Genomic DNA, 22,064 nt, shown 5'->3' with positions numbered 1-22,064 from the left:
TAGACCATCATCATCCAATACTAAACCACAACCTAATAACATTTGAACAAGATGTATTACTTTCCTAAAGTAGAGTTAACTCTCAACCTGTTACATTGTAGGGAAAGTGACTGTAGTTGCAGTTGGGCAGGAACCTCCATCGCTGTTGCCAGGAACACCATGCTTGGCCAAACTTTAATGCAGTATTTGTTCAATATCAGTCGAACATATGACCGCAAATGCACTTATGCAGTCTGCTGTCTGCATGCCAATATGCCAGGGACGACATGAAGAGTGCATGCCATTCCCCATGCCCGTACCAGAAAATTTGCAGTTACAAACCAAAAATTCTAGGACTAAGAATCAAGTGAGCACACCTTAAGACTCCAGCCGGAGCCACTGAATCGAAGTTCAAACACCACTTTTGTGCAGTCATGAACAAAATATTCTGTTGTAGTTGTGTCATTACTGCAAAAGTTAATTAATTCAAATAGTTGAATTGATTGATTCCACAAAAGTCATCATCTCAGTTCATACCATCACTAGTGACCAGGAGAAAGTGTGATGATTGCCTGGGAATGCCTCCATGGCCCGTCACATTGTCTATGGCAAGAATCAACAAGCATCTGACTCATTTTACAGTTTACTAATAATTAACTAACTAACTCACTAATGTACCTGCATACTGGACCATGTGCCATTTACCCAATCTTGATATAACAACCATTTTGTCACACAGTGTCTGGCCTCTCTGCACCCTAACAAGTGCCCTTTATCCTGACGGTCATCATCAGTCGGGGCAAACATAGAAAGCTTTAGCCCCCTTTGGCTCTACATCAGTCAGATTCCGCCCAATCAAAACCACCAGCCAGTCTGCAGCGGCAGCCTCCATGACTTTAATTAGCTTTCCACTAGCTACTGCTGTGTTCGATAGATTATTGATTGGACTGTCCTCTGGACAAGGGGCTGGAATCACACATTCTGCAGGTCGTACTGGGGCATTCTCATTAGGTAACAGTTTTATGTGCATGTCCTGGCTTAGAGGCATTACTCATCTGCCCCGGTGCTTTTTGAGGTTTCCATACGCTTTCAGTGGGGTCCACAGAAAGTGTGTTGGTGAAGATTCAGCCGTAAATCAATGCGTTGGAAGTGTTGGTAGTTTCCATGCTCTGCACTTCAATAGTACATATGCTTTTCATGGATCGATGTAATTAACTTTATAGCTCAGCCTGTGTTTCTCATATGCGTCGGTCTAGGTCATTGGGGTTCATGTATTGAAGAAGATACATTTACTTTAGGTCAACGTTCATGCTTCTTTATATTTACTCATAGCTTCACCTGTCACTATATTGTATTATAAATCTGTACCACTGCTATTGATGATCAACTTTCTCCTCTGGGATCATTAAATGGTTATTTAATCCAACTCTTCATAGGTCCATTTCGTATGTGTCATCAGATGCATGCAGCACTTTGTTTCAGTAGTCTCCAATCATGTCTTATTACATTCTTATCACCTGAAACAATATGTTGTACCTGAATAAGGCACTCTGGTTGAGAGTCTCTCACTCTGCAGCTAGTGTGTTATTCAGGAATTATATACCATCTGTTTGTCATCTAAAATGAATAAAAAATGTGGTTCATTCATTTTCATGTCATTATCTCTTCTTGATCTGTCTCCTTCATGATTCCACAGGGACCTGCTGAAGTGGTGTGAGCGGATCAACTTTAACTTTGATAGCACCTCATCAGCCACAGCACAACATGTCTTCCAAGAGGTTAGTGGGTTTGATTTGTTAAAAAGTAACCAAATCAAGGGATAGTTTGCCCACATAGCTGCCAAAAATCAGCATTTAGTGGTATTCAGTTAAGTACTGCTCATGCCCACTGCCAAATCTGAACGTGAAAAGCCGGTGTATAAAAGTGTAGGTCAGTTGTGATAATGTGTGTCTTATTTTTATTGACTGCTGCTTTTTTCGTGGTGTTTTCTCTGTCAGGCTCTTGACTGCTTCACAGCCATGCTGTCTCGCCCAGATAGTCGACTGCGAATGGCCGAGATCATTGGATGCAAGCTCAACATCTCCAAAGAGAAGGTATTCGACAAGCTTTTTTTGACCAACTTTTGTGTTTTGGGGGGGCATTTATGCAAAGCTCCACCCAACAGATTTGACTGGTTGGAAAATGAGAAAATCGTGATAATAATGATAATGAATCATTCCGTATGATGCCATACATGAAGACAGTTTCAGCCTGTTGTAATTGTTAATTGCTGTAATCAGTATGGAAGAAAATCTCCCTCCTTTTCCATGGTATAAAGGCTGATTTTGGTTCCTGGTTCCTGTTTGTTTCTAGGCCCAGCACTTCTGCCACATGTATCAGCCTGGCATCATGCTGACTGAGCTGGAGGCCTCAGTGGGCAGAGTGACTCTGGGTCGAAAGCAGACCGAAGCAGTGCTGCTGAGTGTGTAAGTGGGACAATGTCGCTGTGCCAATATTCACCTACTGATAGAACCAAATAGACCCCCTGCTGGTAAATTGAATAAACATTGAATTGATTTCAAACTACATTATGGTAAACAAACCTATCTAATGGCTTGGCCATCAGGACAGGCCCAAATATTCACATTGATTCTTTTGCAAAGCCAATATGAATGGGTGTCAAAGTTTGGACTGAAAACAAAGGAAGTGCTTGCATGTTACTATAAAAGGTTTATATTAACATGGCTGCACTTCCTCCACCCCGATAAAATTTAGCTTGGTAATTTAGAGACTGTATATCCATTGCATAGCTCGTCCACTAGAGAGCACTGACAACAGTTTTCATCTGGAAAATGTTGTGCTTAAATATAATTTTTGATATTAGAGTCATGCCAAGGACGTTTAGTTTTCTTGTGAAAGCTCAATTTTTGGTAATACTTTAGTATTAAATAGTTAACCTGTGATGTTGAGATAACAGGATTAAGACAATCCCATAAACATCTTTTCAAATGGATTTGAGTTAAGTAACTGTAAGTTACAGTTACTGTAAATTCTCTGAACACTCATTAAATGTGTTTACACTAGAGAAAACGTCTTGTAGCCTTATAGGATTTTTAAAAAGCATTTTAACCTTCAGTCATGTTTTAGGTTTGAGAGGGTGAGACTATGACAACACTATCTACCTGCAAGAAATAAAACTGGACGTGTTTTGTTTTTGCCATGAACAGAGACAACCAGACATTTGCTGCCACACGTCCCTCTGCTGTGCTGCTGGAACAGTTGGCAGTGTGTGTAAACAAAGGGGAGCCCGTTCTCCTGGTGGGAGAAACAGGAACCGGAAAGACTTCCACTGTCCAACACTTGGCCAGAGTCACAGGTGAGCTCAGGAACCGAGCTGGGCTGTAGCTCAGCAGGTAGAGCGGGTTGTCCTTTATGTTCAATGTTCCCTGTTGTGTGTTTAATCCAGGACACAGGTTGCGGGTTGTGAACATGAACCAGCAGAGTGACACTGCTGACCTGCTTGGAGGGTGAGTGACACACAGATTGTACTGAAGTAAAATTAACATAGCTTTCCACTGCTTGAAAAGTTAATGCCTCTCCAATATCAAATACCATCTGTCATTTTGATGGATGAAAACTGTTCGTGATGCGAGAGAGGAGTCCTTATGAAAGGGCGGAATCTATCAAACATGGACACATTTTTCACCAAAAAATGAGCTGGCTGACAAACAATAGAAAATGTGACAGGGCACCTTAAAGTCCAGTCACATCTCCCCTCAGTCGCTTTCATATTATGCATCTTCAAACTCCCAAGCTTTTTCTGAATTAAGGAATAGTTTCAAAGAAGCGCAAAGCCTATCTGTATCATTGCTGATTTATGGCAGAGATGTTGCTTTGGACTAAAACTCTGTCTAATGCAGGTACAAGCCAGTTGACCACAAGCAGATCTTGCTCCCCCTGCGCGAGGCCTTCGAGGACCTGTTCTCCCAGACGTACTCAAGGAAGCAGAACCTGACCTTCCTGGGCCACGTGCAGACCTGCTTCAGGGGAAAGCGCTGGCAGGATCTGCTCAAACTCATGGACCACGTCTGCAAGTCTGCCCTCACTAAGGAGCTGCAGGAGAAATCAAATGGTAGTGTGCTTGAAAGAGTAAACAGTTATAGCAGTGAGTGTGCTGGCCAGTGTACCACATTGAAAGGCTAATCTTTCTTGTGTGCTTGTGAAGCTGCCGTGCTGCAGGAGCAGTGGGAGGCGTTGGCTGCCAAGCTGAGCCAGACCCAGCAACAGATCCGAGCCTGTGAGACCGCCATGGTCTTCGCCTTTGTGGAGGTAAAGACCTTAAAAAATATCTCTTTAAAGGGCGCCCTCGTAGTCTAATGGTTAAAGCACGCACCACATAACCTCAACCCCCACAGTTCTTTGTTGCTGCCATACCCACCCCCGCTTGCTCTCTCTACTCTTACTGTTAAATAAAGGCAAAATGCACAAAAACAGTTCAGGAGTTTGTGACCTGAGCTTTATTCCAGTACAGTACATCCTGAGTGCAGCTGCTCTTACCTCTGTGTATCCTCTGAAGGGAACATTAGCTCAGGCGGTAAAGAAGGGCCAGTGGATCCTGCTGGATGAGATCAACCTGGCAGCGGCAGAGACCCTGGAGTGTTTGAGTGGACTTCTGGAGGGCAGTACTGGATCTCTGGTGCTACTGGACCGTGGAGACACTGGTGAGGACTGCTGTCACGCTTACAGTAGGGTCGGGCTTTGACAGCATTTTATTGAATCTGAACTCAGAACTTTGTCTGCTTATCGAATCCAAATCTTTTTCGAATCGAATGTTGAATACACTTAGATCTGTTTTCAACATTTGTAACCAGTGTTCAAACGTCTAGGTTCATTTGAGCTCTGTACCTTTTGTTGGAAGAAACACTTTTTATTGGCAGTCGAAATAATGTTCACAACCTTTAGATGAAACTCCGTATTGAGATGAAATGTTGATTAAACACGTGTCTGAAAATCACAGGCCTAGCTACAGCATGTCCTGAATCAGAAATATTAAGCTGAGCTTAAAATACTTATATGACATGAATGAACAAGAGCAACAATGAAGACTGAACAGTGAAGACTTCTTCACTGTAATTGTTTTGCATATGACAGAACTTCACCAACTGAAAGTTCAGCAGGGAGATGAGACATGACACAGCTAGATTGTTTCTTGCTGCTCTGTTGGCCTTGTTGGACTGCAAACACACACCATCCAGTTGTGCATGACTACATTTACATGGTTCTTTTACCCGAAGTGCTTGACAAGGTTTTTGCTGCGAACAATTTGGGGTTCAGTGTCTTGCCCAAGGACACTTGGACATGTGGACAGGAGAAGGTGGGGATTGAACCACCAAACCTGTGATTAGTGGGCAGCCTGCTCTGCCTGTGGTGTGAGAGTGATGTTTCTTTTACCCAGGAATGAGTCTGGCTGTCAGACCATGTTACCCAGGCACCAGCTAAGTTTGGCAGGTTTACAGCTTCGTTAGGGCTATGATGTTAATAAGTGCAGCTCACATGATTTGCTGCCGGCAACTTTGTCATTTAAGATGGGAAAGCAACAGTCAGCACCGGCTAAAAATGCTAAACACAAACGTCTGCAGTGTATAAACCCAACAAAAGTGCAGTTAAATACTGCAATAATACCACTGATCACAGCCATCAAGGTAACAAAGCATTTCCACCAGCACCAAAGCACTAAATTACGAGATGTTAGCTCATTCTGCTAAACTTCTAATTGTGCTAACTTTTTTGACCAGATGTTTGATTTGTCATCTCCAAATGTGACCTCCAAAGATCACAGCGACTGGCAGATCTATATCACTGTCAAACATGAGCCATTTAGAACTGTTTTTCATTTTTCCTTCCATTGTTGCTAATATTGTGTTTTTTTGATCACAGAGCCTCTGGTACGCCACCCAGACTTCAGGCTCTTTGCCTGCATGAACCCAGCCACTGATGTGGGAAAGAGAAACCTGCCTCTGGGCCTCAGAAACAGGTGGGAGACTTAACAATACTGAGCTACTATTTTATTTTATTTCATAGAATGATGTTTCTCCTTTCAGTAGACACATCAGACAAAGTTGAACTCTAAATTAGTAAAGATAATAGAACGTGCTTATCAGGGAAAATCATTCAGAGCAGCAATTGCTGTAGTTCTTGTAATAGTGATGTGCAAAAGAAATGGTACATGTTTCATGTGTAAACTGTGTGTGTGTTTGTGTCTTTGTGTGTGCGTGTGTGTCTGTGTGTGTGTGTGTGTGCACGCTCATGTGTGCATGTCTCTACCAGGTTTACTGAACTGTATGTGGATGAGCTGGAGAATGAGGGAGACCTGCGGATTCTGGTTTCAGACTACCTCAAGGGCTTGAATCCACACAGAAGTGTCATCAGTGGCATCATAAGGTTAGCCGGTACATAATGTTGCAGCATGTAAAATCAAGTTACCGTTGCCCTAGACAGTGCTAAAAGCAACCATGGCTCCAGAAGTCTTTGTATAAGGTGTATACGGGTTGCATTTCATTTTGCAGACAGTTATACTAAAAATCCTTCTTATTTGTATGCACCCTTAGAGGCACTACTCAGGGCTGATAATAGAAAATGTCTTCTGCATGGTTTCTGAGTGTAAAGAAAGACCTTAATCTAGATTTCTATGTCTCGGTGTGCGGCTTTATCTTTTATGGTTGTCCGTCCATTGTGAAGCTGTGAAGCAATTACTTTTTGACACATATGATCACTTTGACTCAAGAATGAACTGATTAGATTTTGGTGATCTAAGATCAATGTGACCTCTGAATCATTCTCATGAATATCTCATGTTATATCTCAGGAAAGCCTTAAGGGAATTTCAGCAAATAAACCATAATTGTTCACTTTGGCTCAAGGATTAACTGAATTTGAATGAATACATTTTGGTGGTCTGAAATCAAGTCAGGGTCACTGTGACCTCAGCTTGACTGGTTGGTGGAGGCACACAAGCACAATGCGGAAATTCTAGTTATTTATTGACTTATATACATATATCCTAAAAATATATTAGAATTGAATCATTGTATTGAAAATCAAATGGACTGTAAATGAAGGGCAGTAAAGTAACAAAGATGTTAATGCAACATTATCTGTCATAAGGTATAAGGCTTTTATTTAGGAAACTAGACCCGATTATAAGTGGGGTTAGTGCATTAGTAATAGAGTAATTTGTATAGCATTTCTGTTTTTATTGTTATACTGTCAAAGGCCAAGGGCATAGGTTTTTGGCAACACCAAGGTATGTTAGGAAAAAATAGCACGTGCCAGTCCTCTTCCCGAAAACCGATCTCAAACTGAAACCTCACTCTTTCCTCACTCTTCATGTCTGCTGTGTTACATTTTTCAGAGAACACAATTGGCCCAAACAGGGTGCTGATTTAATCCTTAACAGTTAATTGTGTTTGTGTGCAGTTTTTACCTAGCAGTACGAAAGGAGGCCAACTCACATCTGGTGGATGGGACGGGCCACAGACCCCACTACAGTCTTCGTACTCTGTGCAGGGCACTGAAGTATGTGGCAGCAAACCCCTGCATCAGTGTGCAGCGCTCACTCTATGAGGTAGGAGGCTGGAGAGAGATATGATCATTTTAAAGGGTCAGTTTGCTGAAATCCAAGAGAAAAACATGTTCTCATTTACCTCGAGTGATATTGAGATGTGCCAGTATTTTTGGTTTTGTGCCACTTTTTTGCACAGGGGTTGGTATAGATGGTTGGTGAAATACGTTTAGATCATTAGATTAGTTATTTTGACTTGCTGTTATCTTGTAACAATAATATTCCAGTCACCTTCATGCATTCGAAGTTGAACGTCTCACTGATTTATGGTTGCAGGGTTTCTGTCTGAGCTTCCTGACTCAGCTAGACAGAAGTTCCCACCCTCTGGTCCAGAAACTGGTGTGTCAGCACATCCTGATGGGCAACATCAAGTGTCTCAAACAAGTAAGACATTCTGAGAGCTAGTTCCTTCCTTTTGAAGTTCTTTTTTTTACTGTAAATTTTATGGGTGCTAATGGATGTTTAGATGTTTTGCATTTGAGCTGTAGAAATATCTTACCTCAAAAACAGTAACAATTAGTGCAAATTCTCAAATAGTGACCAGAGCCTTTATTTACCTTTACCACATAGAGATGCAGGCCTGTAACAGGCTTATATTAGAGACAGGCCTCTGTTACTAGTGCCACCTGTTTTATAAGTATGTTCCATGATGCACCTCCCTGTTTTCCGATAGGGATTACTTCTGTTTTAATTTACTGTTGCTAACTCTGCTCTTCCTCCATGTTTATCAGTTGTTTTGATAAATTCAATATAATGTACATTTCCACAACGCTAATTCAGTCAGTACAAAAACATTCCATCACTACTGAGTTTCTCTTTTTTAACACGAAGGCTGTTTTCATTCAGTACATTTTTCTAATCCCTTTTTTATTACTACTGAGCTGTTTGTTTGTTATTAAATTTAGAAATAAAATCCACATGACTAAAGGGTTCAGGAAGACAAGGTAATATTTAGGGTTTGCTTAAAATGGATTTTTGAAGTCCCTACAGTTGGTTTTGTATTGTAGCCACCAGTTACATATACGAGGTCACATTTTTAATTTTCTTTTTTTTTTTAATTTAGAAAGAGCACTTTCAAATGGCAATGTCATAATCACGTAAAATAATCATCATAAACACATGTATACAATGACATCATCAAATAAGTAGTCATAGATCATCTGAGAATATCTCCATACAGCTCTTTCAAATATTTTTGAACCTTTATTTAAACATTAAGTATGAATTATTTACAAGAACACGGGAGGCCTTCACATTGGAGAGGTATAGAAACAAAATATCAGTACATCCATGTAACAAAATACAAAGGTTTCCAATAATTTAAGAGAAGTCTGGTCTTATAGGTTTAACATATTTAGTCCATTTGCTCCAAATTTTGTAAAATCTATCTTTCTGGAGTTTAGGGGAATATGACAGCCGCTCCATTATATAAATTTCATAAATAATGTCTATCCATTCATCCATAGTACATTTTTAATTTTTATTGTTAAAAAACAAAAGCAAAACAAAAATCAAGCTCTAAAGTGAAACTCAGATTAGTTCAGTTTCTTTTTTCTTTTCTTTTATTCTTTTTAACTACCAGCATGTCACTACAGAAATCTTCAGATGAAAAGCTATGCTTTAAATTCCATACTTTATGTACACAAGGATATTTGTAACAGATGAAGTGTTTTGTTATGTTTTCTGCAGCCCATCCCAGCGCCCTCTGGCCGGCCGTGTGTGGAAGTGGAGGGCTACTGGGTGTCCCAGGGGGCGATGGAGCTGGCTCCAGACCCCAGCTACATTCTTACCACCTCAGTCAAACTCAACCTCCGCGACCTCGCCAGAGTGGTGTCTGCAGGGTAGGAAAACTGTTGCCAAGCCTGACCATCAGGTCAGGTTTATTTATGTATGTTGGTTGGCATTGGTGTTCATATATCAATCACTCTCTCTCTTAATGATTTGGCCTCACAGGACTCACCCAGTGCTGATCCAGGGAGAGACCTCTGTGGGGAAGACGAGTCTGATCCGCTGGCTGGCTGCAGCCACAGGGAACCAATGTGTGAGAATCAACAACCACGAGCACACCGACATCCAGGAGTACATAGGCTGCTACTCATCAGACGACAGGGGAAAGCTGATGTTCAAAGAGGGTATGAGCACTCATGCCAACCTGTTTTGAAAAAGGAAAAGGTTTTCAAATATTAGGCCATTGCACAGTAACTCAGACTTCAGAGGACATGTGAGGCTGAAAGATGGATCACGATATGATGTACATATATAAGAAAATGTTATTATTTGACTGCCATTTGCTTTGGAACTTTGGCATTTGTGGCCAGCTGAGTTGTAGTATGAGACCAACCATGTTGATGCATTGTTCTATTTCGTAATGTCAAGAAATCGCCTGTGCAGAGCCTAACCAGCAATGTATGTATCTTACTAAGTATAATGTGTATATCAAAGCCAGATACATCTTCTTCCTATGTGCCATAGAGCTCCAGCTCTAAAAACACATCAGTGACCCACACTGTTACTCTGGACAGGGCAGAGGCTGCCATTGAAGACACAAATGTCATGTCCACACTATTTTTTTCTGGGAAAATGTGGACCTGAAATGCCTTTTGCAGTTAGAAATTCAAAGCTACACATAGTTGTTTTTTAAAAGGTGGATGACAGTACTTTTTAGACTCAAAAGAACAAACCAAAATTAGTTAATAGAACAAGTTTTTATTCCTACCAGAGCAGAGAAAGCCCAGAAATAAACATTTTGAATATTGTGAAGAGAAACTCAGGAACGTACAATGGTTTTTAAATTAATTTGCAAAATACATAACCCGTCCTGCTGCTCCAAATACTGGAGCGTTTAATTAAATGCAGTGAGCAGCTGTTTTGAACTCTGCCATCCCCCCAGACTAATATGCCCTTTGCTTGTCTGCCTGCTCCAGGTGTTCTCATAGACGCCATGAGGAAAGGCTATTGGATCATCCTGGATGAGCTCAACCTCGCCCCCACCGACGTCCTGGAGGCTCTCAACAGACTTCTCGATGACAACAGGGAACTCTTTGTGGCCGAGACACAGGAAGTCATCAAGGCTCACCCCAGATTCATGCTGTTTGCTACCCAGAATCCCCCTGGTCTCTATGGTGGTAGAAAGGTAGACCAGTCTGAGAGAGTTTTACAGACTCACATATCTTCAGATTAAGATAGCCACTGGCCAGATTGGCATGAAATTAGATACGGATACTCATGGCCCCCAGAGGATGAATGTTAATAATATGGTGACTCATCTAATCTGCTTATTTAATAAAAACAATGTTGATAGTGATCTCAGACTTGATGCCAGTAAGGTTTTGGTTCTGGTTCTCTTAGATTTAAGTGCAGCTTTTGACACAGTTGGCCATAAAATAAGAGGATGGTCTAAAACTGCCAATGGGGTTGGCCTCTCAGGATGAGTTCTAAACTAGCTCCATCTATAGCAGCATCCGTATTCTACGTATCCAAGACAACTGTCAATGTGTTTCTGACACTTTATTTTGTAGTTAACAGTCACAAAAAATAATTTACATATTGCACAATAGCATATATTGTGAAAGGCTTAAAGAAGAGAGCTTGACAGTTCCATTCTTCATAAAACATATAGTGGTTGATTTTAGGAATGAATGTAATCTTGTAATTAGAAGATTATCTCTGGTAGTTGCTTCAAACAGGTGGAGGCATTTTACAGACCTAGACAGGAAGTTTACCAAGAATAGCATCTAGGATTGTATTTTATCAAATATCTCTAACTGACATCGTACTCTGCATCTGAATGGTAGCATCGGTACTGGCCACTACCTGGAGCATCTCTGGGTCAGTTGAACGTGGCGGTGCTGTTTGGATTGTGTAGGAGCAGTGTGAACTGGCACTAGGGGGGGTGACTCTGGGACGCCGGAGTTCACTGCCTAACCTCCTGGAGGTGTAGTGGGACTAAGTAGGCGAAGCACTGTTGAAGGGAGGTTTCCACCTGATGACCCCCAGAGACGTGTTAGGAATCACTGCTCTTTGGCAGGTATAGAGGCAGATTAGAGCTCCAAGGTTCTTCACTGAGAATGAATCCTCTTTTTGAGCACAAGTATCTTGTGTTTAAATTAACTGAAAACAGTTTGAGTAATCTTTGCTAACTGCTCTCCAGGTGCTCTCCAGGGCTTTCAGGAACCGCTTTGTGGAGCTGCACTTTGACGAGCTGCCCAGTGGAGAGCTGGAGACCATCCTCCACCAAAGGTGCAGCCTGCCTCCGACCTACTGCACCAAGCTGGTCAAGGTCATGCAAGACCTTCAGGTAACTGTGCACTCTGGTATGTTATTGTAGTACTGCCTGTGTACCCTGTGTGTGACCTGCCTGTCTTGGTTGATCCTAACTGCGTTCGTGAAATGTGTTTCCCCCCTCCAGTCCTTACGCAGGGGATCTTCTGTGTTTGCGGGGAAACATGGCTTCATCACTCTCAGAGATCTGTTCCGCTGGGCAGACCGCTACCGGCTGGAGGAGCAGACGGCGGCCTCTCAGGACTGGCTGCAGCACTTGGCTGATGATGGTGAGGCTCGTCAGACATTTCTGTATAAGCGCCAACCGACGCCTGTGTTCCATTGAAATCTCAGATAAAGCTGTTGTTGTCTTCAGGGTACATGCTGCTGGCAGGACGTGTGAGGAAGCCAGAGGAGGAGGCCATCATCCTGTCCTCCCTGGAGAAGCACTTCAAGAGAACAGTGGTCCCTGAAAACCTGTTCTCTCAAAAGCAGGTCACCAGCCAGTTCAGTAAGTGGAACATAGCACTGTTTCAAAAATTTACAGCACGTTGTAGTATCAGCGTTTCCTTAATTTGGTGTCTCTCCTTCACAATGTCATCAAAGTACATCTTTTGTTTGGATTGTTTTGAATGAGAGACCCCCAGTGGCAGACATGACATACTCTGCGTTGAAAGCGAGAGTGTAACTTTGGAAAAAAATGTGTCACACAAAGTGAAATTCAAAAGAAATGAAAAAGTCACAGTTTTCGTTTTTTTTTTCATCACAGAACAGAAATTCACACTTAGCCTCAGTGGTCATTAGTCTTTGGTTTTAATTTAACTTAGAATTGAGCCTACATTTACAAAAGAGGACACTTTGTTAAGTGTCAGTTATTAGGCAATGTGTTCTCTTTACAGCCGTTCACACTGTCAGACACCAGTGGCAGTCCTCCTTGACAGGGATCAGTTTCACCCTCAAAAAAAGTTTATTTCATTTTGTCATAAGCCAAATGAATACAAGAATACATTTTTTTAACTATTTATTTAGATTCTTTCAGTTAAACATGGAAACAGTGTCTGAGACAAGGTCAGTGATATAAAAAGGTGCACATGGTGGTGCAAATGTACATCAAATATACATTACACATTGTAATAATAAAGATAAGCAAACAGGATGAACAAACAGACAGACAAAATAAATAAATAATTAGCTAAATAGATGAATGAATAAATGATGAACATGATTACATTTTAAACTCTAAATGTTTGCTTCGTACAGCTCATATTTAGCTTGTTTGTGTGTAGGACCTCCTACTAAACTCTCTGTATCTTGGGCAAAGAGATTGTGGACCCTACAGACTTACAGCAAAGCAGAAAATGGAACCATCTAGTCTGCCTGATGAACACTCCTGTTGTCTTGATGTTCTGATTGGCAGGTCCCTTCATCGACAGCATCGCCGGCGTTCCAGAGGAGTTCCGCCATGTGGTGTGGACACACGGAATGAGGAGGCTCGCTGTGCTGGTAGGACGGGCGCTGCGATTCGGCGAGTCTGTCCTGCTTGTAGGAGACACTGGGTGAGATTCAAATGTCACTGCCCACTGCCCAGAATTTATTCTGTCTTGAAATTGATTGGAGTGAAATGGACTCTGGCTCTGTGGTTGGCAGCAATGGTTGATCCAACACTTTGGTCCAAACTGAAATATCCCAACAGCTACTGGACAGATTGAGAGGACGTTTTGTTCTGACATCCATGCTTCCCAGATGATGAATCCTAGTAACTTTAGTGATCCGTTGACTTTTTTTGTAGCCCCACCATCAGGTCAGAATGTGTCTAATACTTTCTGACCAAATACCTGCAAATCCAAAAACATTCTCACCAGCCTCAGTTGTGCTTTGTGTTATTTGCTAATTAGCCTATGATAAACTAGGATGGTGAACATGATGTTGGCTGACTTTATGTGTGTGTGAGACTTAATGTGTGAGGATATCTTTTGGCTGGCACCCCATAAAATAATACACACAACAGCCGTCACGGTGTGTGATTATTTAAACATGCTAAGCTCTTCTTCCTGTTCCCTCACCAGATGTGGAAAGACTACAATCTGCCAGCTGTTTGCTGCTTTGGCTGGACAGAAGTTTTTCTCTGTCAACTGTCACCTGCACATGGAGACGTCCGACTTCCTGGGAGGCCTGCGGCCTGTCAGACACACACATCAGGTACTGATGAGTCTGTGGTGTAAAGAAACCGTCAGAGAAAAAGACGCTAAAAACACTAGCCCTGTTATTATTCCATATTTAATAACATATTAAAAAATTGTATGTGTGTCTGTGTGTGTGTGTGCGCGCACACACGTGCGTGTGCATGTGTCTTTGTGTGCGTGTGTGTGCGTGTGCATGTGCATGTGTGTGTGTAGGCTGATGGTGAGGACAGCCGCCTGTTTCAGTGGCATGACGGCCCCTTGGTGCTGGCCATGAGAGAGGGAGGAGTGTTTCTCATGGATGAGATCTCCCTGGCAGATGACTCAGTGCTGGAGAGACTCAACAGGTAGACACACATGAACAGAATTTACATTTCATTACATTAGCGATATCAACAAGTTTGGATTTAGGCGACTCTCAGGACACATAAAGATTTCTATACTTTGTGTATATGAATATATAACCTTGTGATACCCTTTGGTATGAGGTTGATGTGAGACCATCTGTACAGATGTTCAGTCACAGAAATAAGCATAAGCAAACATGTCAATCATCAAACATCAAACTTGACATTTCATTCCACAAAACGCACCTTTGTTGATCCTTTCCAAGCTTTTATTGCACATCTTGATGACAGTCAGAATTGTATACGACGTAGTGCGACACTTGTGAGTGTATAGTGCCACAAAGTCTACTTTTGTTTCACTTGGCATGATATTTTGTGCTCACATTGTATTTGAGCAACAATCCAACATGAACATGATGCATTGCCCCATAGTGGACCACATGCTGGTAAATAACAGTAAGACGAGCCCCTGACAGCGTGTTGTGTTTGTCGTCAGTGTTCTAGAGACGGAGAAGTCCCTCGTACTGGCAGAGAAGGGTAGCGGGGACAATGATGACGTGGAGCTGATCGAAGCAGCTGCGGGTTTCCGTCTGGTGGCCACCATGAACCCTGGAGGAGACTTTGGCAAGAAGGAGGTAGATTGACAAAAGAAAAGAAAAATAGCCAGTGAAGCTTTGGATAAAGGTAGCAAAAACAGCAGAAAAGTCAAACTGCTGATACAACGCTCAGAAGACAGTGAAGGCCTAGCTGCTGATTTTTTACAGTTTTGTTTTTGCCTGTAATTAATTTGAATGAATTTGAATGTAGGATGTTTTAAGAGTAATCAGCCAGGACAGTATGTTGGTAGAGTCTGACGTCTGTGCTTGTGTGTTTGTAGCTCTCTCCTGCCCTCAGGAACCGTTTCACAGAGATCTGGTGTCCTCAGAGCAACGGCCGCAGTGACCTGGTTCAGATTATCCAACACAACCTGCGCTCAGGCCTCTCTCTCGATGGTAAACTGAAACAAGTTTTAGTTCAAGTCAATCAGTTAAATGTCCTGATTACAACTTACCAAATGCTCACACGCTAATATGTATTTTCTCTGATTTCTTTTATATTACACAATATATACGTTTCTTAGTTGCTTGTCACATTTGAGAAACATAGCTTGATCATAAGCATTTCTACATAATCATTGTATCATAATTCTTGTTGAAAGTCTAAATTATTTCTCATGAAAATAACTGATTAGATCATCAAGAAGTTACATGTGACTGAACAGTAATTTAACCTCTTACATATTCAGTTTTGATCTTTAGATGATTTGGAGAAACAACTGGTTTCCCCATAGTAGACATAAAATTGTTCTGAAATATGTTTCTTTAGCTAGCTAGCTATTCATTTTTATTTTTTGTTAGCAACGCTAGCATCAAGTCTCAAGGGAAATGGCAGAAGTATAGCCAGCCTAGGTTTACCTCACCGTCAGTGCCATGTGTTCCTATGTGGCTGTGTTGGTCAACCCACAGTACACTCCCTGCTCAGCAGCAGACAGCAGACAGAGTTAGTGTCCAGCTTGCAAAGTGGAACATTTAGCAGCTAAAGAGTCAGAAATTTTCTCAGGACTTGGTGGAGACCAAAAACAGAGCCAAAAGAGACTGAATATTAATTCATCAGGTGGACACACAGATGGCGGCAATGAAAGCTAATGTTGCCGTGTGTCTGCTGTGTTTGGAAATAGTCAACCGTTTGCCGACTCTTCCACCACCACAGCTTAATGAGGTGATAATATGTCAGCGTTGTGTTTACAGCTTGCTGCTGCTCCAAGTGAACAACAATTTACTGTTCTGAAAACTCTGAAACACAGAAAAAAAGTTTTTTCTCTCAGGTTACATCACTGACAGTTGTCATTTCATTGGCTGCGCATTGAGAGCTCACCTCAGTTTAAACTGATGTGGTTTGTTTGTTCTCAAATGCAGGCGGCGATATCGCAGAGCTGATGCTGGACTTCATGGAGTGGCTCACCCGACAGGACTTCGGCCGGCGCTGCATCCTGAGCGTCAGGGACATCCTGTCATGGGTCAACTTCCTGAACACTGTGTGTGAGCGGGACGAGGACGGCTTCATGACCATGGGAGCCCTGGAAGATGAAGAAGAAGCAGAGTGGGACCTCAGACTGGACACTGTTACTGCCTTTATTCACGCCGCATGTCTGGTCTACATAGACGGCATTGGTTCCGGTGAGCTGACGGCGTATTTTTACTTCTACTGAGAATTTGTCTCTTAAGGGAGGTGTTTAAGGTATGTGAGCTGAGGCTCCCTCTTCTTGCAGGAACCACAGCGTCCAGCGCAGACAGCGCCCTCCTGGCACGCCGGCTGTGCCTCGGCTTCCTGCAGCAGCGGCTGAGTAAGATGACCAAGCTGGATCAAGACATGCTGGACGCCCTGAGAGTCTATGACAGCAGCCTGCCGCGGGAACCACAATGGGGGGAAGATTTCTTCGGCATTGACCCCTTCTACATTGCCTTAGGTACTGACTCCAATTAATTCAAGTTTATGAGCTGCTGTATTCATATCCTATATCATCATCTGCTTCTTGTGCTTTTGTTCATACCTCCCAAACCGTACATCACATATTCAAGTGTTTAGTATCAACAATCCATAAAGGATTATCACAGTAACACAAGTAACACTAACCTGTCAAAGCAGGAAAAATAAAGCCCTTGTTGTTATATACGTTATTATATGTTATATACTTATTTATTCATTTTTACTTACAGTTGAATTTCCCTTCTTGTGCTTGAATCAAATGGCTCTTTACTTGATACGTCCACTCAGGGCCTCAGACCGAGAGCCGCAACCTTTCAGACTACGCCATCGCAGCAGGCACCACCGCAGTGAATGCCCAGAGGCTTCTGCGGGCGCTGAAGCTGCAGAGACCTGTGCTGCTGGAGGGCTCGCCTGGTGTGGGAAAGACCAGCCTCGTGGCAGCACTGGCAAAAGCTTCAGGGAATCGCCTGGTCAGAATCAACCTGTCCGAGCAAACGGTAAGCCTTTATGTGGACACTCAGAGGCTGTCCTTTGTGCTCCTGAATGAACTTAAAACACTCGAAGGCTCTGATGCTGATGATGTGCCCTCTCTGGCAGGATGTCACTGATCTGTTTGGGACAGATCTCCCTGTGGAGGGAGGGAAAGGAGGAGAGTTTGCATGGCGTGATGGCCCCCTTTTGGCTGCTTTGAAGGCAGGCCACTGGGTTGTCCTGGATGAGGTAAGGACCACTTTTGACACCATTTTTTATGGAATGGAGCCTTCTGATACAGCCTTTGATATTAAACTGATTGTTCCTCATTCTGCCAGCTGAACCTGGCCTCTCAGTCAGTGTTGGAGGGTCTGAACGCCTGCTTCGATCACCGAGCAGAGATCTACATTCCTGAACTGGGCATGAGCTTCCAGGTTCAGCATGAGAAGACCAAGATCTTTGGCTGCCAGAACCCCTTCACTCAGGGCGGTGGGCGTAAGGGACTGCCCAAATCTTTCCTCAACAGATTCACTCAGGTAAGGCCTATTTGTTTATTTGTTGGTTCTTTGCTGTGTTTAATTCGCTTCTTTACTCATTTGTGTATTTATGATCAATAAAAATTTGATAGATTTGAATATGTCACTGTGGGCTCTGGGAAACTGGGGCGAGCATACACTGTTTTAAACATAATAAAAACACCATTAACTTGTCACAATATGGACTGTAATGATCAAGATATTCCAGTGAGATCTTGAGAAAACTGGGAAAAGATCTGTGCACAATTTTTTTATAGACATTCTCAACTGTTTGTGAAACTATAAGTCTTTTCTACAAACTGGAGCATTTCCCAGGTTTACAAAGGCTCATAGACGACCACACACTTTGTAAATATTTCTGAATATCATTCCACAAACTCAAAATCTTATTGAGCCTTATTTGCCCACAACAAATTTCTCCTCAGAGACAGTAAGGTTTACTCTGCTGTACTCCCATAGCTTGTGTTGTTAATGGTTTCTCACATTTACTGTTGCTGCTGTTGCTCTGATCTCTGAAAGTGGAGCTCAGAGAAGAACTGAGCAGAGTAATAGCAGTTATCAACCTTTTTCATCTCTGTTCATGACAGCTGACTTACCTCTGCGTTCTCAGGTTTTTGTGGACCAGCTGACGAGCAAAGACATGGAGTTCATAGGAGACTCTATTTTCCCCAGCATTGAGAAGGAGATCATTGCTAAAATGGTGGAGTTCAGTAACAGGGTAGGTTTCTCTTCCCTTCCTGTCGTATGACGTTGACCGTCTGCTGAAGGGAACAACATACAAGTTGTTGGCAAGTCCAGCGTCAGGCAGCGTTTCACACCTTTGAAGCTGTTAGTGAGGTGAAAGACACCCATAAGTTTCTTTCTGCTTTCAACAGCTTGTCCAGGAGGTGTGTGTGGAGCGGCAGTGGGGTCAGAAAGGAAGCCCCTGGGAGTTCAACCTGCGCGACATGTTCCGCTGGTGTCAGCTGATGCAGGCTGACCAATCGCCAGGATTTTTCAACCCCGGCCAGCATGTAGCCTTGGTGTATGCTGACAGGATGCGATCAGAGGCTGACAAGGCTCAGGTACACTGTTTCACCAGCTTCGCTCGTGTCTGAGGGTCCACAAGAAACTTCATTCAGTTATCAATGAATTTGATCTGTTGAATGAGAACACGCTGAAGATGATCTCTGCCAAACCCTCCGATAATTATTTGGGATGTTTTTAGACCGTAGTCTGGCTGGAGAGAGAGTGGCCTTCTCTATAGAAAGTTTGGGGCTGCTGGCCAATGCTCTTGTTTTGAGTTGTTTTGGCTCCTCAGTATGGTCATTGTGTGAAGGTCTGAGAAGCCTCAAAGTATCTCAGTGGCCACCTCCGTCGTGTTGGGGTCACTCATTCCCATCACACTGGAGGTGATGCTGAGGTTTTATACTAACATGTCATATTTGCTTTATGAATAAGTTACCACTGTACATTGAAAAAAAAATCACCACAGTTTAATGTTATTTAATTATTTTATGCTGCCTCTCATTAGTGGAATTGGACTAAAAGAAAAAAAAGATGTATGTTCTTTGTGACATTAAGTGCCTCTATTTGTGCACATATTGAGCATATTAAATTCTCACACTGTCCTGCATTCAGTGGCCACTCTCCATTTTGTGCCTTTGCAGGTATTATGTTTTCAGGTTGTCCATCCGTCCTACTGTACTTACGTATGTGCATCCCTTTCTCGTGACCATGATAAATTTGGCACAAACGTTCACTTGGACTCAAGGATGAACTGATTAGATTTTGGTAGTTAAAGGTCACTGTGACCACACAAAAACAAATTTTTGACCTTGATTCAAGAAGTCATATGCTAATTCTGACAGAATTTTACACAGATGTCTCATAGGATTAAATGATGATGAAGTGATAACATTTTCTATCCAAAAGGACAAAGATTAACACTTTGGCAGATTGTGACCATATTTCACATTTGCTCAGATACTGAATTGGTGACTCTAATCTTGAGCGTGTGTGAAGCATCCACATTTACAGTTTGTAGCTTCTATGCAGCAACATCCATATTTGAGCGTTGTCGTCCATCACAAGCTCATTGGTTGTGCTGATATTAGGCTTCAGCTGATTGTTGTTGCACCATGTGATGAAGCTCTCTATCAGTCCTCTGGACACATGTCAATAGAGTGATACCTTCCATTTCATTAAAAAAGACAGTTAGTATGACTTGAATGCAAACTGCACCTTGACTTCTTGGCGGGGGCATACAAGTGTGAGGCAGTAATTGTAGTATTTTTGTGGCTTTTTCCACTGCTTTTATGAACCGAGTAACATACACTGTTCAGTCTGTGACCCCCCTCCTGTCCCACACAGGTGCTCTCTGTGTTCAGGAAGGTGTTTGGGGAGGACTTTGAGCCTTACAGCGGCTCCAGAGAGTTCCACATCACTCCACTCAACCTGCAGGTTTGTCAAAAAACACATTTTTCAGCAGCAAATATTTTGAATTGCACGGACAGAGTTAAAGAGTTCCACTGGTATGGATTGCCCCTGTAGGTGGGCTTCTCTGTCCTGCAACGCAGCGGAGGAGCCCCTGTGGCCCTGGACCCCCCACTGTCTATCACACATCAGGCACTGCGGCCCCTGGAATCCATGATGAAGTGTGTGGAGAAGGGCTGGATGACCATACTGGTCGGCCCCACGGCCAGCGGAAAGACCAGCCTGGTGAGACTGTTAGCTTTGCTGACGGGACACCGCCTCAGGGTCATGGCCATGAACAGTGCCATGGACACCACAGAGCTGCTGGGGGGCTTCGAACAGGTAACCACAAACTCAGGTGTCTAGTTCACTAATCCTTTCTCATTGTCTTAAAACCGCAGACCACGTCACTCTGCTCTCTTTTCTTCATTCCAGGTGGATATCATGCGGCCATGGCAACAGGTCCTGGAGAGTGTGGACTACATTGTTGCCATGGTCATAAGGCGTGGCCTGATGTCGCTGGATGTTGGCATCCAGGACACAGAGTTCCTGCTGCAGACCTGGGGTCTATTCTGCCACTGGCTGAAGGAGGAAGGACTGCAAAGAACTGGAGGAACCGTCAACTCAGAGGCACTGAACAAGCTAGAGGTCATCATCCTGCTCCTGCAGAAACTCAACACCAAGCTCAAAGTGTTCACTGGTAACGGTCCCGTACTGTCTGACGGCTGAATACTGCCTCAGATGCAGGGGAATTCTTCCAGCCATTCTTATTTTTATCACTTAGTCTTGTCGGTATAAGAATGCGTTCCTGGTGCTGTAACATGCTTGTGTTTGTCCTCCAGACATGTCCAAATTGCAGATGGACTTCACGCTGCTGAAGGAGCGCCTGGCTCAGCTGGAAGATGGCTGGACGAACGGAGGCTTTGAGTGGTTGGACGGTATGCTGGTCCAGGCCCTGCAGGCCGGTGACTGGCTGCTCATGGACAACGTCAACTTCTGCAGGTGAGTAAGAGTGCAGTGATCCAGGTGTGTTTCACTTCACGGATTTTGCTCTCACAAAGGATTTGGAAGGAATGGCTGCATCACTGGGCTGTGTTTCACAGAGGGATAATTGTTGAAAAGGTGTACAGATGTACCATTCAGAAATCTCTATTATGAAATATCTCCAATATTTAAAACATTTAAAGATGCACTGAAATCACTTTTCACTTCACTTTTCTTCACTTGCGTGCTTTTTTGACAGTTAAGAAATGATTGTCGTGAAACAGTCTGAGATAGCATTTTGAAAAAAAAAACCAAAAACATCAAAATGGCACTGATTGTGTGTTATGTGCTTAGTGCCTCTGTCCTAGATCGCCTCAATGCCCTGCTGGAGCCCGGTGGATCTCTCACCATCAACGAACGTGGTGTCATAGATGGGAAGACCCCCCAAATCACCCCACATCCTAACTTCAGGTAGTACGCAAAATGAGTGTCTGTTCACTTTTGTTTTAAGTCATGAAAGAAGTAGAGATGCGCCGTCACTGGTACTGATATCAGATATTGGTCTGATACGGACTCAGATAGCTGCAACAGGTATTGGTTAACATTATTTTAATAACTAACAATTCATCACATTTGTATCTGTCTATTTATTTGTTACATTTGTTTTACAATGTTAGGAAAGTAGTGTTTAAGTCAAGCCTGCTGTTTCCTTACACATAAAGGAATG

The 22,064-nt window shown here is 42.9% G+C and overlaps 1 protein-coding gene across 1 annotated transcript in view; it reads left to right on the top strand.

The window, feature by feature from the left end:
* mdn1 (midasin AAA ATPase 1) overlaps window positions 1-22,064 on the top strand; it is a 60,515-nt gene that overhangs the window by 6,721 nt on the left and 31,730 nt on the right. The window contains exons 11-45 of the mRNA XM_041958320.1: window positions 1,676-1,757; window positions 1,977-2,072; window positions 2,332-2,444; window positions 3,186-3,334; window positions 3,425-3,485; window positions 3,879-4,090; window positions 4,184-4,287; window positions 4,535-4,679; window positions 5,896-5,992; window positions 6,286-6,399; window positions 7,435-7,582; window positions 7,856-7,963; window positions 9,269-9,420; window positions 9,533-9,711; window positions 10,504-10,712; window positions 11,730-11,876; window positions 11,988-12,129; window positions 12,216-12,350; window positions 13,257-13,395; window positions 13,906-14,038; window positions 14,236-14,366; window positions 14,863-15,001; window positions 15,244-15,358; window positions 16,322-16,582; window positions 16,675-16,872; window positions 17,181-17,389; window positions 17,490-17,612; window positions 17,702-17,899; window positions 18,510-18,617; window positions 18,775-18,963; window positions 20,252-20,341; window positions 20,432-20,695; window positions 20,789-21,053; window positions 21,196-21,355; window positions 21,692-21,808. Coding sequence (XP_041814254.1) covers window positions 1,676-1,757; window positions 1,977-2,072; window positions 2,332-2,444; window positions 3,186-3,334; window positions 3,425-3,485; window positions 3,879-4,090; window positions 4,184-4,287; window positions 4,535-4,679; window positions 5,896-5,992; window positions 6,286-6,399; window positions 7,435-7,582; window positions 7,856-7,963; window positions 9,269-9,420; window positions 9,533-9,711; window positions 10,504-10,712; window positions 11,730-11,876; window positions 11,988-12,129; window positions 12,216-12,350; window positions 13,257-13,395; window positions 13,906-14,038; window positions 14,236-14,366; window positions 14,863-15,001; window positions 15,244-15,358; window positions 16,322-16,582; window positions 16,675-16,872; window positions 17,181-17,389; window positions 17,490-17,612; window positions 17,702-17,899; window positions 18,510-18,617; window positions 18,775-18,963; window positions 20,252-20,341; window positions 20,432-20,695; window positions 20,789-21,053; window positions 21,196-21,355; window positions 21,692-21,808 — 5,232 coding nt within the window. The remainder of the gene's footprint in view (window positions 1-1,675; window positions 1,758-1,976; window positions 2,073-2,331; window positions 2,445-3,185; window positions 3,335-3,424; window positions 3,486-3,878; window positions 4,091-4,183; window positions 4,288-4,534; window positions 4,680-5,895; window positions 5,993-6,285; window positions 6,400-7,434; window positions 7,583-7,855; window positions 7,964-9,268; window positions 9,421-9,532; window positions 9,712-10,503; window positions 10,713-11,729; window positions 11,877-11,987; window positions 12,130-12,215; window positions 12,351-13,256; window positions 13,396-13,905; window positions 14,039-14,235; window positions 14,367-14,862; window positions 15,002-15,243; window positions 15,359-16,321; window positions 16,583-16,674; window positions 16,873-17,180; window positions 17,390-17,489; window positions 17,613-17,701; window positions 17,900-18,509; window positions 18,618-18,774; window positions 18,964-20,251; window positions 20,342-20,431; window positions 20,696-20,788; window positions 21,054-21,195; window positions 21,356-21,691; window positions 21,809-22,064) is intronic.

Source organism: Chelmon rostratus, chromosome 18 (genome assembly GCF_017976325.1).
Source record: "Chelmon rostratus isolate fCheRos1 chromosome 18, fCheRos1.pri, whole genome shotgun sequence".
NCBI classification, from domain to species: Eukaryota; Metazoa; Chordata; class Actinopteri; order Chaetodontiformes; family Chaetodontidae; genus Chelmon; species Chelmon rostratus.
The sequence above is the reverse complement of the archived record's forward strand: the minus strand, read 5'-3'. Positions and strand labels throughout refer to the sequence as shown.